The following is a 17,559-nucleotide window of genomic DNA, read 5'->3' as shown; positions in this document are numbered from 1 at the left end:
CATGTCCGTTTTGCGTCAAATGGCTAGGTATGTGGTGGTGGTATAACGATGTATAAAATGTATCAAACCCAGCTCCAACACAATTGTGTTCTTTCTTTTTTTCTCTTTTACTTGCTCGACTACTTTTTCTCCTTACTTTGTCAAAATTACTATGACATCATTTTACTTCACTAATCCCTGTACATTAATAATTTACTGCTTCGATTTAATTAGTATCACATAATTTTCCGTTACGGCGCGGGAAGTCTACTATGCCACCACTAACACTACCAATACGGCAAGGCAATCCACTATTATAAAACACCCGAAAGTCAAATGATATTTTCTTGAAAATCCAAATGCAACGTTGTTTCGTTTGTCTTCGGTCGGCCCTCCTAAACATGGCACCGTGATCTTAGTACAACTAAGTCTCTGTCAAAGTTAATTCTAAATCATGTATCCAAAGTCTAAGCTGATTATTTTGGGTCCTTATTGCTTTAGTGTTCATGTCATCCGGTTCCTGGGATTCCAACAAAGTGACCAGATCAAGAGTTCGGATTCGGTTAAAAATAAATAAATCCATCTTTGCTTTTGGTTCCTTGACCAATATTGACCAGTATTGACTGTTTTGAACTTGAAGAAATTAATTGAATTCAACAAGAAAAAATTGTAGTGAAAGGTACAACAATTCATACATCATACCAATAAAGTTCAATTCAAATAACTTACATTATTTCAAATCATGAGCATACTTGCAGAACTTGGACTCACAAGCTTTCACAGACTGCAGTGCTAATTAACTTACAATAAAGACCAGCATTATTTTTTTCGTTGGCTTATCCTTCCCTTTATTTATTTATATCGAATTAAAGATTACATTTTTGTAGTAAGCTACTAGTTATCCCCCTCAAACAGCGCAGCGGCTCGCAGTAGTCTACATCTTGAAACAGTGCTACTTAAGTAAACGCAGTTACTTTAGCAGGTTAAGTTATCCCCTGGTGAGACACCAACTTGATCACAGTAACGCTTATAGTAATTAATCCTAGCCTGAACCGCTGTTGGATCTGCCCCATTACACTCAAGTGCAGCATTAAGCGCACGAATAGTGGCCCCAAATCCTTCACCTGAAGTTATTATCGAATGCACATTATTCATCCAAAACGACAAAGCTGTTTCGAATGAAATGATGGGATCCTCAGAAACAGTTTCAGGAGCCTTAAGACCATCAAAACCAATGCTCTTTCCTGCCGCGCCATAATTAAAATTCCATGGCAATTGAAGCGGTCCTCTGCCGTAATATTGTTTCCCGGATACACATGGAAATCGCTCGCTCCCCGCAACGCAATAGTCCTTGCTTTGACCATCTACTTCTTCCATATTGCAAAAACCTGTTGGGTGTAAAAAGTGGTAAATAACCCATTTTCAAGAGTTACATGAGCAAAAACCATAACCAGTAACCTTCAAAATCTAAGCAAAAACAATGATTATAGGATAAAAAAACTTACATCTAGTTTCATGAGTTACATGGGCAAAGAATGCGGCAATTTCACGTTTTGAGACGTCCAAAGTCCCTTCTTGGCCAAACTCAGGATACAATTTTAGAGCATCCAGAAACTCACCACGGGAATAGAAATTTATCCCTCGGCAAGTACTATCTGTCTGATTCGTAATCCCATTAAAAAATTCAAGTGTTAGGATATCAGAAACTGGCGGAGGATCAGAAACTGGCGGAGGATAATAACAAGGACCTTGTTTACATCCAATGCCGCAGTAGGCATCACCTGTGCCACACCATCCGAATCGACTACAACATAAGTCTGGGGAACAACCACAATGTTGACCCAAAATTGGTTGCAATAAAGTTCCAAAGAAAATCGCGAACCGTGTTATCCTTTTTACTACGTTGAATCCCACCATTCTCTGAAACGAAAAGAGGAGAGCTGTAATTTTTGTGTTATAATGAAGACTTATGTAATTTCCTCCGTACCCCATATATGGGAAGTTCATTTTTATTTTTGTAGAAGATACTAATGGAGAATTCATGATACGTGAGATCTTGCAGTTCATGATATTATGGAGAATTCGTGATGCGTGAGAAAACAGTTCTAATGTTTGTTGCGACAGTGAGGTGTCATCTAGATACTAGATCACTGATACTTGATAGGAGGGGCCTCATAGTTCGGCTATGTGCCCCCAATCACGAAAAAGGGTGAATTTTGTAAATGGTACCCTGATTTAACTAGGTTTTGGATGGCAAAAACTTAAAATACCGGAGATGGAAGTCACTTGCAAGTCATGAACCCAAAGTATAAGCTGATTATTATTCGTGAAAAATACTAAAACCCCCTATTATACGGGTTCATATATAGAAGCCTACTAAGTGGATCATACACTATCAACTCCACACTTTAAGAAAATGATATTACTAGGTTCGAGAAATCAAATTTTCTTCAGATCTGGCCCATAATTTTATATTATGTATTTTGATAATGACAAAATTATCCTTTCCTATTTATATCACAGAAACCTTTTAGATATTTTCATTTCTAATTTAATTTTCTCTCTCCAATTCTTACAGAAACACAATCTAGGGTTTTAAATTTATTCGAGCAGAGAAAATCGATTGAATTTGAGCCAGAGACAGTCGATTTTTCTTTTCCGGTTTGATTAAATCTAGGTTTGAATCGATTAATTTCAATGTTTCTTCAATTTTCGAAGCAAGATTTTGCTGCTGCTGTTGTAACCATTTGTTCCTGGTCTATTCTCTGAAATAGGAAAGATCCAAAGGTTTGAACGTCGGTGGCGATAATAAAGATCACAAATCGAGCACCAGGGGGAGCATCAGTTGCAGTAGAAATTACAATTCAAGAAACAATTTTCAATTATCAGATCTGCATATTCGACACTAATTCATCAGCGATGCAAGTATACAGAGATAAGTATCATCTTCTTTTTGCTTGAATTGAGAGACTTTATTTGATTGATTTCAAATTTTTTTGAAGAATTATGAATAAAAGTTTTAGATACGTTCTTCGTCTAAATCGTCCTAACTCTCTATTTCTAGCTGAAATTTAAAAACTGATTTGAGATGTGGTATCAGCGAGTCATCATCTCTATTACCCTTGGATTTGATTTGAATTTCATCGGTCATTACTTTTACTCTTGATAGATTTCATGGAGTTTGTTTTACGGCGTTTAAATAGTAACAACATAAGCAATTTTGTATCTGACGCTGAACTATGTACCTCATTGAAAGATATGCCTTCAATTTTGTGTGCAGTTCAATCTTCTATCGTTGTATCATTATGTTGGCAGAACCTAGAAAAACAATGTTTTTGTTGGCTACTAGCCATGGTATTTGTTTGTCTAACTTGTGTTTTAATGCAATGCTAATGAAACTTATAAATTTTTAGTTGTTTGATTACTGTACAGGTCATTTTACCTAGTAGAAACAGGTAGTGGTGGTGGAGGTGCAGGTTTTAAAGAAGGACTATGGAGCCAGTGGTGGTGGTGGTGGTATTGCAGTTAGTGTAACTGGCGGAGGTATATGTATCAAATGGGTGTGATAAGTTGTATAGTAAGTTTTACGTAACGATTTGAGCCTGCTGTATTGGATAGGTGTTATATAATGTAGAATTTATCTCTAACTCGTTTATAACATCTTATATCGTATTATTGCATATTACTTGGTGTGCATTCAAAAGGCGTTAGCTATTTTGGAACAAGTTCTACCTCTTGCTGGGGGTGACAAGTCCATATTCTACTTTATATATGTTTCATTTTGGTTAATGCTTGTGGTATTCTTTACAGTTCTTTCATGGATTGTGTTTTTTCTGTTATTTTTCACAACACTGTCGTTTGTTGGTCTCACATGAACCTTTCCTGATGAATAGGTCGTTTAATGGATTTTAAAAGGAACTCGAGGGGTACAAAGTTGCAGATTGCAAATGATTTCCAGCAGGTCATCTTTCAAATTGCATTTGAGCAAATTTATCAATTTTTTGGTCATTTTTCTGTTGGATTATTTATGTTTTCAATTTATTTTTGCAGAAAAATAATTGTTTGGTCCAATCATTAGAAAGGCTACTCGTTTCTAGTGAAGTACCTAACGAGCCCTATGTTTTGATAATATTTTCTCATGGACTGGTGAGATTTTGTCTTCCATCAAAATAGTCTTGCTTTAAAGTTTATTTGCTTCTCTTTTAGGTGTTTTCACTCTTCCTACTGTATGTGATCTAGTTGTATCAGATGGGTGTGAAAAGTTCCTTAATAATTAGATATTCCCCATATGAAAAAATGTTTAATTAATCACAGATTCACCTTGGTCGTTAAGTCTTATGCATGTGTAACTCCTAATTAGTGATTACACGTTTCATATGCATTTGTAACTCCCAATTACATACGCCCATATGCATGTGTAACCCCTAGTTACACTAGTAGAATGCATGTGTAACTCCTAGTTCCACATTATAAAATGAACAAATTTAGTGGGTCGGGAAGATGTTGTGAGCCAATTTAGTTGTGCTGGCTTGTTGTTAGATTGTAATGCATGTGTAATGTGTATCGGGAAGATGCTGTAAAAGTGGTTGAACAAACAAGGTTAAAGCTCAGGTTGCAGGTGAAGTTTTGGTGAGGTTCTCAAGTAATAAAACACTGAAGAACTGAAACTGTTACTAACCATTTTCATGGGAATATATGAAGGGGATTACTGATTAGCTCATTTGGCAGGATTTTTTGTTTGTTTTCATTTCTGTATTTGAGTCAGCTGACTCGGAAGAAAAATTTCATACTTTGCTTGTTCATATACCTAAGCATGAGACATGATTTATAACTCATTTGGCAGGATTTTGGGTGTTTGGTCTGATTAGAACAAGTCAGGTTAGTGATGAACTGGAACGCATGATTGGACAGATTGAGACTACGCATAATCATCATGGGATGGTCCTTGAATCCATACATGGAGACATCATTCAAATAAAGAAGTGATAGACGCATTTATGTGTCTAATTTGTCCTCAATGCTTCGTATTGTTAGTACTCGTTTTCGTCCTTATTATGGTGTTTTGTGTGTTTGTAGGTATTTTTTTTGGAAATAAATATTTTTGGAAATTTCAGCTCGAAAAGTTGCCCGGGGCACCCTTGGAGGACACATGTAATTCGGACTCTCACCGTTGGTTAAGGGGCACCTCAATTACTAAGGGGCACCTTCTTTGCTATTCGCACCCCAGCTGTTGGATAAGGGGAAACCCCTTCTTCTTCATCTTTTGAAAATTGAAACTGGCGGGAAAATAGTGACAGTTGCTGGCAGAATTCTTGATCGAATTTCGGACGTGATTTAGTAAGATTCAATCCCTGAAACTTAGTGGGTAGACGTGATATGTCATAACAAAGCTGGTATGGGTGTTTGTTTCGATCGAATTTGGCTGGATAACTCGCAAGAAGAAAACAGGGCAAGCCACGTATGGGAAAGATACTCGGGATTTTTGTGCCATGTTGAGGAGATTTCGTGAGGATATTGCATGTATAACTGCTACTGGTATTAGGTAGAAACGTGCTGGAGCAATTCCGTGTACAACAGGCGCATGAGAAAGCAAATCAGGGAAAAAAATATTCCTGAGAATATTTTTCTTCACTGCCGAGTAATGGAGGATTATGTGAAGTTATTACGTGAGATTTTGTTGTTTCTGGGTTGTAAATAGGTGATGCGATATCAGTAAGGGGGACGAATAGTTTGGGAGAGAGAGAGGACCAGAAAGTCGAAAAAAATCAAGTTACAGAGCTGCCATTTTTCTGCTACTGCTGAAGAACACGAAGAACATTGACCCACACAAGCAGTCGTTTATGCTACAGTGAATACGACAGTCGCGAGACAGTCTTATATGCTACAGTGGTAACGACCCACAGCCGAGGGTCGTAGTTCTCTGGTTTGTAACAAATATAATTGTTATAAACCCGGTTTTGAATTATTTCTCCCTTTTCATCATTTGTAAACACCCTTTGAGAAATAATAATGATTTTTGAGCGTGTTTCCAACATGATGATGTGCTAATTCTCTCACAACCAAGGCAATGAGGAAGCTATTTACACATGAATAATTTGGTAACTATTACATTTTCTCTAATATTTAATTATAATTCACTCAATCACTGCTTTTGCAGAGTTTTAAATTGTTTGCGTAATTTTCCTAATCAGTTGTGATTCAATTAGATAGGTTATGCTTTCTTTAGATAATCTATGCTTAAGGGATACAATTGATGTTTGAGAATTTGCTTGATTATTAGTGAATTAAGATATAAAGGACTTAAAAGATAATTAGAGTTTTGGATTATTTACCATCATTAATTCATGTGTAATAGTGGAATCAGTGTCTTGGTTATTTTCTCATATGTTGAAGTCAATTTTGTAATAGGTTTTGTTTGTTTTTAAATTTTTATTAAGTCTAAAATTCATTGCCTTCACAAGTCTTAAAACAACCCTTTTATCACTATCTACAACAACTTTGAAAACACATCAAGAAGCAAATGCAAGAGTGCGCATTCGATAGTAAGTAAATGTTTACCTCCTCTCATTCAGACAGTCACATTAGAAAAAATTTAGAATGGTTATTAGACATGTAGTGAATCAAATTAGAAAAAAGGATGTTGTTCTCTTTGGAACTGAAAATGTAGTCCATCTTAATGATTTCATTGTTTCAGTTTATTAAATGATTTCATTGTTTCAGTTTTTATCGAGGTGTTGTATTGTTTGTCTAATTTGTTGATGTTCTCGTATTCTCATTCAGTTGAAGGTATAAAGCAGAAATTGGCAGGCCATGATAACTCATTGCAGCTAGTGGTGACTGTTTTATCCTTTGATTCTTCTTGTTGTCTTTTTTCAAAATTCAAATCAGTAAGTATTCTTTAGTAAATACATTTTCTTACATATGCACTAAACTCTACTTACTAGGTCAAGGGAGAGGAAGTTATGAATTGCAGAGTGTTGTAAATTGACAACCTAAATGGATGTGTATCTATTAGTTACACATGCTAATTATATGTGTAGATATTAGTTACACAATCTAAATGGATGTGTATCTATTGGTTACACATGTTAATTATTAGTGTAACTTGTTAATACACATTCATTTTTTTCGTTATATTTGAGTTTCTGAAGTTTTCATCTGGTAAAATTTCGTGCCAAATTTAGGCTACGATGATACGACCTGTGAATTTACGATTAGAGTAATCTAACCAGACCAGGAAAATATTTGTCTCATGAGTGTTGGTACGATTTCACGCCATTTTTCTACTTGTGATGGTTACATTGAAAACTCATAGAAGATGGAGTCAGTTTATCACCTTCAGGATATTGTTTGGGAATTTTATAACATTGCCATCTTCGATATCATATCAATGTTTCATCATATATGTACATTTTGTGTTATCGCCTGAGGTAACTTAATTTGTTATTAAGAGTTCCTTTCAAGTGATATAACCTAATTGTATTACTGAAGGATATGATTGGCGAATGACATTAAATGTTGGCTATTGCGGCAGATTCGAATCCAAGATGTTGTTTTTGGTCTAGCTGTTAGCAGGGAAGGGCGTGAAACTGCAAGGTGTTGGCTTAAGGTGTTGTTTTTCTTTCCAAGTGTTAATGAAATATCATTTATCAGCCCAAGTTATCAAAGTTCGTAATATATACACCCCGTATAACATTGTCGTAGTAACAGTGATGTACGAAAAATGGGATCACATCTTGACTACCTATGGTCGTGGATTTCAGGTGACACGTTTTGTCGGTGTTGTTGTCTCTCCGGTAAATCTCGCGACCTGCCTCCTTTCTACTTTGCTTTCTATATCTTGTCTTAAATGAAGTCCAATGTATTTTGATCGTATGCTTTCCTTAGTAATTAGGCAACATTTATAGTTGTATTCGATTTAGATGTTTCCTAGTAGAACTTGTGATATACACAAGTTATTTATATGTGTAACTCATGCTATTTATATGTGTAACTTCTAATTACACATGTTATATGCTTGTGTAACTCCTAATTACACAAGTAGGATGTATGTGTAACTATGAATTACACTAGACATATGCATGAGTAACTTCTAACTACACATGCCAAAAATTACGTATGCCAGTTACACAAGCTAGTTGGATGTGTAACTGCCAATTACACATGCTAGTTGAATGTGTAAAAGTTGAAAATATATTTATCTCGTTTTTCTTTTGTGAGATAAAGATAAACTCTTTGTTTCTGGTAGTGGATTTTATAACTACGTCATGAACCCTAATGTGTGCCCCTTAGAATCCTAACAGGCTCAAACAGTCATCCCACTGGCACTGGACTGGATCATAAAGTGGATGAGCCCAAAAATATTACTTATTCAAGTATCAAGTAAAACTGGTCTTCGTAGTCCAGGTTCTTTAATTTTCGAAAACTAGATACAAAACTGGCTAGTTCTTTTGTTGCTAACTCATACTTTGCATTATGTTACCAGGTCAGCTCATCATGAACAATGCAACTTAACTAAAGCAAGAGAACTTAATGAAAACTGCGCTTGAAACTACTACAAGGTTAGTCCAGCATGCCTCAGTCTATATTTTGTTTCTTATTATTTGTTTGCCTGGAAATGTTGAACCTTTAACTCCTAGCTTTACTGCAGAAATCAGTTGTTTAAACATTATACACTTGGTAATCATGCTTATGTTCTTCCCTTTATTGATTCTGGTGTTGAATTCCATTATGGATGTGTAACTCATAGTTACACTAGTCAGTTGCATGGGTAACTGCTAGTTTCACTACTTAGATGTATGTGAAATTGAATATACATTGTTTTTCATTTAATCTTATAAAAACTAGTTGCTTGTTGTTATATTTTAGGTCTCGCTGGAACTGGAATTGATGTTGAATACACAAGTCAGATGCATGTGTAACTCTCGGTTACACTAGATAGACGCATATGTAACTCTCAATTACACTAGACAGATGCGTGTGTAAATTCTAGTTACACACGCTAAAACATTGTTGTAAATAGATATTAAAGTTGTCTATTTTTTTTGATGTGTAAATTTGCATTACACATGTCATATGCATGTGTAACTTCTGGATACACATGCCATATGCATGTGTAACTTTTGTTTACACATTCACACTATACTTTAATAATTTTGGGCCTAAATTTAACAATTTTGGGCTTAAATTTAAATTTTATTTATTTTGGGGCTTGACAGTAAATAAAAAGGCATAAATGTCTTTTAATAACTCAGGGCCTAGATTTAAACTTCTTTTAATAAAGGGCCTCATATTATGGGTTATCCATGGATCGGGCCTTAGCCTAATTTTCCAATTCGAGTCCTTATGGATTTAGTGTCCGGGTAATTTGGCTATCGGGTTCATAAAGTTAAGTTACAAGATCGAGTTCCGTTTGGATCATCTTTGCTTTGGGTTACTTGACCAACAATTGACCAATATTGACTGTCTTGGCTTTGAACAAACAAAAACACAAATCTAGTATAAAAAGATACGACAATTCATACTCTGATAAGATATACATTTCATAAAGCTTACATTGATTTAAATCACAGCCGTATTGGAAGTACTTGAATTCACAAGCTTATGCAGGCGGCCATGCTTAGAAAGGTTCAACGGACAACAAAGACTAGACCAAGACACTGTTCTGTCTTTACCTTATTTCTTAGCTTTTTATTTAGACCAAAAATTAAAGATAAGAGGCAATTTTATTGTTTCACCATCACCAGGAATCGAGATTCTAGCACAATAGGTTACCTCCTGGTGAAACACCGAGTTGACTGCAATAACGGGTATAGTAATTCGCCCTAGTCTGAACTGTACCAGGGTTTCTACCATTGCACTCTAAGGCACCATTAATAGCACGAGTTGTAGCACCAAACCCTTGGTTCATGACTGGATGAACGTTGTTTGTCCAAAACCATAACGCGGTCTTGAACGAGATGATTGGGTCGTTCGATACAGTTTCGGGAGCGTTTAGTCCATCAAAACCAATACTTCTTCCAGCAGGTCCGTAGTTGAAGTTCCATGTCAATTGGATTGGTCCTCGGCCAAAGTATAGCGCGCCGGGAGTACATCGATTTCCTGCACTGTTTGGATCACAGTAGTTGTGGCTTGCACCGTTAATTTCATCTCTATAGCAAAAATCTGCCACGAGAAAGAGAAATTTGTCATTAGCTGCCAAACTCATTAGGGGAATCAAATTAAACAATACAACGAAAAATAAGATAGAACGTGAAAGTTTGGGAGAAAAACTTACGTCCAGTTTCATGAGTTACTTGACCAAAGAATGCAGCAATTTCACGTTTGGCAGCTTCTTGACTCCCAGATGCAAAACTTGGATACGATTTAACTGCTTCAAGAAATGCATTACGTGTATAGAAACCCCTCCCAGCACAATTACCACCAGCCTGGTTAATAATTCCATTGAAAAACCCATCGGTTACGATATTCCCAACCGAACCACCACCGCCGCCACCACCACCACCACCGGAACCAAAACAAGGCCCTGAACGGCACCCAGGACCACAATAAGGGTTGCCACTACCACAGTATCCATACTGGCTACAGCATAGGTTTGGTGCACAACCACAGTTCTGACTCATGGCAGAGCTGAACAACCCCATTAGTATGCTGGCTAGTGTAACAAATCTAATGACAGTAAGGGTTGCCATTTTTTTCTCTTTTAAGTTTCGTAATATGAATGTGGAAAGATGTGTAATTGAAGGTTTTTGGTGAAAAAAATAGTATATGGCTGGATGTATTTATAGGAAAATTAATGTGGTACTGGGTGAATGGTTTTAATGATATATCTCAGGGAATCCATATTTGAACTTTGAATTGACTAGTCAATGAACAATTGTAGCCGCTGCCAGTCTAGTTTTTAAGACGTTTGACGGTTTGTTTTCTCCTCTGTCGACCAAAGCAAAACTTGAGAACAGCCATCAAATTCTAGATGGAAATGAAGTTAATCTGGAAGAGTATTAGATTTTTAGTTAATCTTATTGGAAAGGTTACTGAAATATGATATAAAAATATTGTCGATTTCTGACTTCCAGTAAAAGAATCAAGTCCTGATGACTATTGGTTGTAGTATTTCATTGTACTATTGAGTTTACAGTTATATATCCGCTAGATCTGGAAGAGTATAAGATATCCATGAAGATGCAACTTGGTGTACCAACACTACTACTCGTGGGGAAGTCCATTTATGATGAAGTTTGAACTAAAAACAGGGTGGGGACTATACCCACGTTATCGGTTTAATTAGACTCTTTTGTTATAAATTCTGTGAAAATGGACTTCAAAATGCGACTATTCATACGAGAAAGAAAAAAAAGCCACCCATGTGTAGTTCATTTGTCCCAGTTAGGAGATAATTTATGCATCTCCTTAATTTTGAGATTGTGACCGGCGATTTGGATAACTTGATCGAAAAGCAGTCTCAGTTTGGTATACGTGGAGAATTGTGGTAAGGATATGCTCAGAATCATTCTTAGCAAGATTGCTGCACAAGTCTAAAAAAAAAAAATTTGCTACATGAAGTTACGAAATTTCCGATAATTGAGATTGTTTTGTTTTATAAAAGGAGGATCCATGGATATTTTTACATGTATACTTTCCGTACAAGATTGAACCATATTTTTTTAGAGACAAATGAAAATGAATTTGATCCCAATATTTTGATGTTATATTCCTCTTATCAAACTCTAAGATGAGCACAATTCATGACGTATAACACCACCATCTACCACTTTATAAAATTTAACAATTTTGAATGATAGCTTTTTTCGCTTTATTGGCGAGTCAAAATGAGTCCTTTTAAATAATGATTTAAGTGTATTCTATTTGTCTCACAAGTGATCAAGTGGTTCTCATATCCCCAGAGTGGAGGTATGACTTTCAACCCCATAATTGCAGGTAGCGTGTTTGGATACAAATATGCTTCTGACTTCTACTTCTAGAAGTCAGAAGCGAAGTTATTTCGCTTCACAAAAAACTGATTTTTTTGTTTCTATGAGCCGTTCTGAAAAATCTCAAGAAATCAAAAAGTAACTTCTAGATGTACATCCAAGCACCCTATAAATAAATTCGAATTTTGAAGCAGTTTGGATGTAGTCCCCGAACCATTATTCTACCTATCGGAAAAAAACTGTCTCGCGGAATACTAAATTAGTTGTGATTGCTCAAGTTCTATCAATTTCCACCAGTCTTATGAAAGAATTTGAAATTGGGGATAAAAAAACTAATTGGGGAATAGAGGAAAAAGACAAAAACTGGATCCACATATCAAATTGGGGTCACCCCTTATCTAAGTATTTTTTAAATCCTAATCTACCCCTCACTAATCAGGTTTAGTAGTTAATAATAATTAGTAAAAATCTTAAGTATTTGTTAATGATTAGTGTGTATTTTTATTAGAATTTGTGTGAGAGAGGTGAGAGTATAAGGAGAAAAAAAATATTTGAGAGGGAATTTTTTTTGTGAAAATGGAGGATGATTGTGAAGAGAGAATTGCTGCTAAGAGGTTGAAAATTTGATTTTTTTTTCTTTGAAGCCACCATTGTTGCAGCTGAAAAAGCTCGGTGCCGGCATGGTATTCAACCAAAAAACCATGCCGGCATTTGCTGGAAATTTTCATAAATTTTCTGGTTTTGATCTTCAAATCCTTTTTTTTTTGTTCTAATTAGTCCACTTTCGGCACAGTTATCTAATTTTCGAGCATTCCGACACCACTTCCGGCATAATATGTTGCTTAAATTTCTATGCCGGCACATGATGAAAAGTATCCAAATTTTTTTTTTTTCGCTCGACTACCGGCATTGATAGGATGTTCTCGAGTATGTCGGCACCATTTTCCGGCATGGTCTTCATCAATTCCAGCATGGTCTTCATCACTTCCGGTATTGTAAAAAAAAATCGGTTTTGATTTTTTTCTGGTTTTAATCAGTCCACTGCCGGCACAGTTAGTTAATTCTCGAGCATGCTGGCACCGCTTTCCGGCATAATATGTTGCATTAATTTCTATGCCGGCACATGATGTAAAGTATCCAGAAAGATGATATTTTTTCACTTGACTACCGGCATTGATAGATTTCTATCGAGCATGCCAGTATTTAGTTACGGCATTGAATGTTAGTTACTAAGCATGCCGGCACCGTTTTCCGGCATGGTGTTCATCAATTCCGGCATGGTCTTCATCACTTTCAGCATGATCTTCATCACTTCCGAATTAAAAAAAAAAAATCGTTTCCAAAAAGTGAGGAGCCGGCAGAGAAGGAGAAGAGAATTTGATAGGGAGTGAGGAGAGTTTAAAATTTGAAAGGGAATGGGGAATTTTTGGGTTTCAAATCTCTAACCCTAAAAGAGATTAATAAGAAGTGGAAATAGAAATGGGAGATATGATTTTGTTTATTAATTTTAAGTTTTTTGATTTTTATTTTGAAGGAAGAATATTTTAGTATTTTCATACACAAAAACACCCCTTAACAGATACTATAGGTTGGGAGAAGTAATCAATATCCCTCAATTCTTTTGGTTCGCGTTCTTATGAAGGTGCTTTCAATATTTTATTGAATTCATAGAATTTGATCAACTTTTTCACCATTTTTCTTACAAACATTTAAAATAAATAAATGATTTTAATATTTTTTAGCAGAATGATGTAATTCAATTGATATGACAATTAGTTCTCTAAATAATTGGTATACCTAGTCAAGATATCTAGATTCAACACTATCATATTGGTTTTTATCATATCGCTCTATAAATATTTAAAATACAGTTGCAAAAGACTACCGAAAATATGGCCAAGTGGTTTGATACTCACCTCACAAATTAGGGACTGATGATTTAATTTTTTTCTGATGATGTTGGCCATGATAGCCGATAAATTCTTTGTCTTGGTCAGGTATTGACTCAGAGGTCCATAGTATTCAGATGTCCCAGAAATTAGTCAGGTTAGGTGCTCTAAGAGGTTTGAATGATTGTTAATGTCATTTATCTCGTAAGGTTTAGAATTTGGAATGTACATTCCAAATTTGGTCGAGCCACATTAAAATTATCCTCCGCTGGGTCATAGTCAGCCACATTAAAATTATCCTTCACTGCAGGGACGGACCTATGAGAGGGCTAACCGGGGCTTTAGTTCCGGTCGCCCTCCCAGTCCACAAGCCTAATTTTTCCCATTTTAGCCAATTCTTTTGTTAATCATGTGTATTAGTCCAGGTTTAAAATGAAAAATCCGTGATCCTGAATCCGTCCCTGCTCCACTGGGTCTTAGTCAGCCAGTCACACTACGACTTGTTAGTTTGCAGCTGACTCGGCGTCGGGGTCTGAGTTAATCCCTGACTCGCACCGAGTCAGCAGTCAGACTATTTACTTTTTATTTGGAGTCAGATCTAACTCAACCTATCACTCAGATCTAACTCATGATTTGAACTCGTTTGAGTCAGGTAACAAAATACCCCTGACTCATGGAACCAAACTACTGACTCAAAACAGATATATTGAGTCAGATCCAGATGAATTGGGTGATTTCAGTCATATCCAAACGACTTAGATCCAGATGAGTTAGAAGTAAACAAACATGGTGTACAACTCTCCAAGTGTGAAAACCCCTCCCTATAACAAAGCCACCGACCTTACAAACTAGCAATACTGTACTTAATTTTTGTTCATCAACTAAGCAATTCAAAACATTGAAATTAATCGTTCCTTAAACCTTGAATATCTTAAGGTGGATTTAGATGCAAAACTCTAAAAAAATGGGATTTATAGATCTGAGGGATTTTGTAGAATTATGATTCTCTTGGTACGTTTAGCTGCCCCTCGAATTTTATAATTCCAATAAATTTGTCATTTTGAATATCACTTCCTCCAAATATTTGGGGGAAAACTTAGGAAGCATTTATGAATCCATCTTTATTTTTGGACCCTAAGAGCCATATTTTCTCCTTACAAATAGTTTCCAAATAGTACATGGAACTTAAAATAAGCAAATGCTAAGAATCCTAGGAATTTTCTCTTAGCTACGTACTTACATGATTTTGTAATCCCATGAAACTATATATCCCTCCGAATTACAAATTATACAGCCAAACACTCCATTATTCAATTTATACATATTAAGGAGGAGGTTGTTGCTGCGAATTTCAGAACCGACCAAGACACTATTCTGTCTTTATCTTACTCTTCCCTTTATTTAAACCAAATCAAAGATTACATTTTTGTAGTTTTACCGTCACTGACAATCTCTTAGCACAATAGGTTGCCTCCCGGTGAAACACCTAGTTGATTGCAATAACTGATATAGTAATTTTCCCTAGTCTGAACTGTACCAGGGTTTCTACCATTGCATTCCAAAGCACCATTAATGGCACGGGTTGTAGCACCAAATCCTTGGTTGATGACTGGATGGACGTTGTTTGTCCAAAACCATAAAGCCGTCTTGAACGAGATGATTGGGTCATTAGATACAGTTTCAGGTGCGTTAAGTCCATCAAAACCAATGCTTCTTCCAGCAGGTCCATAGTTGAAATTCCACGTCAATTGCATCGGTCCCCGGCCAAAGTACTGCTTGCCTGGATTACATGGATTTCCTGGGCTGTTTTTATCACAAAAGTTCCCGCTTGCACCGTTAATTTCTTCTTTGTAACAGAAATCTGTAAGGAGAAAAACATGTTAGTTAATTGCAACTATAACTCAAATTCAGTAACCGGAACCAAAGCAGTAGAAAAAGCATCTTACATCCAGTTTCATGAGTTACTTGAGCAAAGAATGCAGCAACTTCACGTTTTGCAGCCTCTTGACTCCCAGATGCGAAACTAGGGTACGATTTAACTGCTTCAAGAAATGCATTACGTGTATAGAAATTCTTCCCAGCACAATTATCAGCAGCCTGGTCAATAATTCCATTGAAAAACCCATCTGTTACGATATTCGCAACCGAACCACCGCCAGGGCTAGGGTTGCTTCCGAAACAAGGCCCTGAACGACAGTTACGACCACAATAAGCCATGTCACTACCACAGTATCCAAACTGGCTGCAACATAAGTTTGGTGCACAACTTCAATTCTGACCCATGACAGAGCCGAACAACAATCCCATCAGTAAGCTCGCTAGTGTAACAAATTTAATGACAGTAAGGTCTGCCATTTTTTTTTTCTTTTGGAGAATTTGGTAAATAGCCAATACGAATTAATGAGATAAGATTTGTAGTTGAAGGTTTTGATGAAAAATATGGATTATGGTTTATAGCAAAACTAATGTGGTACTCCGTGAATGGTTAAAACAGTAGCCAGCACTAATTGTTTAGCAAGGAAGTTTGAACTAGAAACAAAGTGGGGACTATACCCACGTTATCGGTTTCATTAGTTCTGTACTCTTCGAATATGTGAAAATTGACTTCAAAATTCGACTATTCGTACGAGAAGATGAAAAAAAGAGCCACCCATGACCCATGTGTAGTTCATCTGGCCTAGTTAGGAGAAAATTTATGTATATCGCCTTGATTTTGATAGTGATGGGCGACTCGGACTATTTAGTTGTGAAGCAGCCTCAGTGTAATATACGCGGAGAAATGTGCTAAAATATGCTTAGAATCTATATTATAAAAAAAAAAAAGTGGTGCGTAGCCTTACAAATCCGACCATCGATTTCGTCATCCCACGATGGAGATTGATCGGTTATATGTCCTATATAGACGTCCGTCCGATCCCTTGGCATCCTAATAAAAATATAATTCTAAAGATTATTTAACGGCGTCGGATCCTTGGATTTCTTAATTTGACTGCAGCGTCAGATTTCCTAATTTGACTAAGTTTCCGTTAATATAGGCTAACACTAAGTAGATGTATTTATAGAACAGAAGAGCGTCATTCTTTAACGGTTTCACCAACAAATGGTCTTCTATCTATAGTTCTTTCCCTCCATTAACGACTTCTAATTCTTAACTTCGTCTCTCTATATCATAATAATACTGAATTATTAACACTAAGTTATTATTATGGACGATTTGAAGGATGAATACGGTGAAATAAAAGAAAACAAAGATGATGATTTAAAAAAAAGAAATTGGTCTAAAGAGGAAAGGAGAAGAAAGAAAACCTAATAGAGGAAGAGGAGTGAAATTGGGTAAGAGGTTTTATGTTTAATGCAACCAAATATCTCTTTACTAATACATCTTCACGGAAAACATATGGCTAAGGTCTGTTTGGCTTATGTTTGGTGGATGACCCTCCATGAAGATTATTCGTATACACCAGATATACTCTGGTCCATCGAACGTTCAATCATCCAATAAGCATAATGATTTGTACCATAACTTTCTCAAAAAATTGAAGTTAACCTCAACTAATCTAAAAGCTATTTTTAAAAAACAAATAAAATAAAAAAACATGGTAAAGATTTATGTGCGAGATTTAAGTGTCACAACCCCGACCAACAAAACATTAGGGAATGTTTAAGGGCCACGGTCGGGGATGTAAGCCCCGGCTAATTTGACCTGACCAACAAAATACTATAGTATTCTCAAGGGACCACGGCCCCGACTAATTTGACCC

The 17,559-nt window shown here is 36.2% G+C and overlaps 3 protein-coding genes across 3 annotated transcripts; all 3 read right to left on the bottom strand.

Annotated features, from left to right (window-relative positions):
• Window positions 1–726: 726 nt before the first annotated feature.
• LOC113317347 (endochitinase EP3-like) lies at window positions 727–1,969 on the bottom strand. Its single transcript, XM_026565475.1, has 2 exons — window positions 1,485–1,969; window positions 727–1,367 (listed from the first exon to the last, which is right to left on the bottom strand). Exons 1-2 carry the CDS (start codon window positions 1,894–1,896, stop codon window positions 955–957), a joined length of 825 nt encoding a protein of 274 aa, XP_026421260.1. The 5' UTR covers window positions 1,897–1,969; the 3' UTR covers window positions 727–954.
• Window positions 1,970–9,460: 7,491 nt separating this feature from the next.
• Window positions 9,461–10,743, bottom strand: LOC113317272 (chitinase 5-like). The gene is made up of 2 exons (XM_026565416.1): window positions 10,256–10,743; window positions 9,461–10,143 (listed from the first exon to the last, which is right to left on the bottom strand). Exons 1-2 carry the CDS (start codon window positions 10,668–10,670, stop codon window positions 9,737–9,739), a joined length of 822 nt encoding a protein of 273 aa, XP_026421201.1. The 5' UTR covers window positions 10,671–10,743; the 3' UTR covers window positions 9,461–9,736.
• A 4,410-nt stretch (window positions 10,744–15,153) lies between these two features.
• Window positions 15,154–16,229, bottom strand: LOC113317339 (endochitinase EP3-like). Its single transcript, XM_026565470.1, has 2 exons — window positions 15,745–16,229; window positions 15,154–15,659 (listed from the first exon to the last, which is right to left on the bottom strand). Exons 1-2 carry the CDS (start codon window positions 16,013–16,015, stop codon window positions 15,253–15,255), a joined length of 678 nt encoding a protein of 225 aa, XP_026421255.1. The 5' UTR covers window positions 16,016–16,229; the 3' UTR covers window positions 15,154–15,252.
• Window positions 16,230–17,559: the final 1,330 nt, after the last annotated feature.

This window comes from Papaver somniferum, chromosome 1, assembly GCF_003573695.1.
Source record: "Papaver somniferum cultivar HN1 chromosome 1, ASM357369v1, whole genome shotgun sequence".
In the NCBI taxonomy this organism is placed as follows: Eukaryota; Viridiplantae; Streptophyta; class Magnoliopsida; order Ranunculales; family Papaveraceae; genus Papaver; species Papaver somniferum.
This window is presented reverse-complemented; position numbering and strand designations above follow the sequence as displayed.

Bases quoted from the DNA above. Each gene is read 5' to 3' on its own strand.
- LOC113317347 (XM_026565475.1), bottom strand. From the start codon at position 1,896: ATGGTGGGATTCAACGTAGTAAAAAGGATAACACGGTTCGCGATTTTC. The intron at 1,368-1,484 runs GTAAGTTTTTTT...TACACCCAACAG, and splicing joins TGTAACTCATGAAACTAGAT to GTTTTTGCAATATGGAAGAA.
- LOC113317272 (XM_026565416.1), bottom strand. From the start codon at position 10,670: ATGGCAACCCTTACTGTCATTAGATTTGTTACACTAGCCAGCATACTA. The intron at 10,144-10,255 runs GTAAGTTTTTCT...TTCTCGTGGCAG, and splicing joins AGTAACTCATGAAACTGGAC to ATTTTTGCTATAGAGATGAA.
- LOC113317339 (XM_026565470.1), bottom strand. From the start codon at position 16,015: ATGGCTTATTGTGGTCGTAACTGTCGTTCAGGGCCTTGTTTCGGAAGC. The intron at 15,660-15,744 runs GTAAGATGCTTT...TTCTCCTTACAG, and splicing joins AGTAACTCATGAAACTGGAT to ATTTCTGTTACAAAGAAGAA.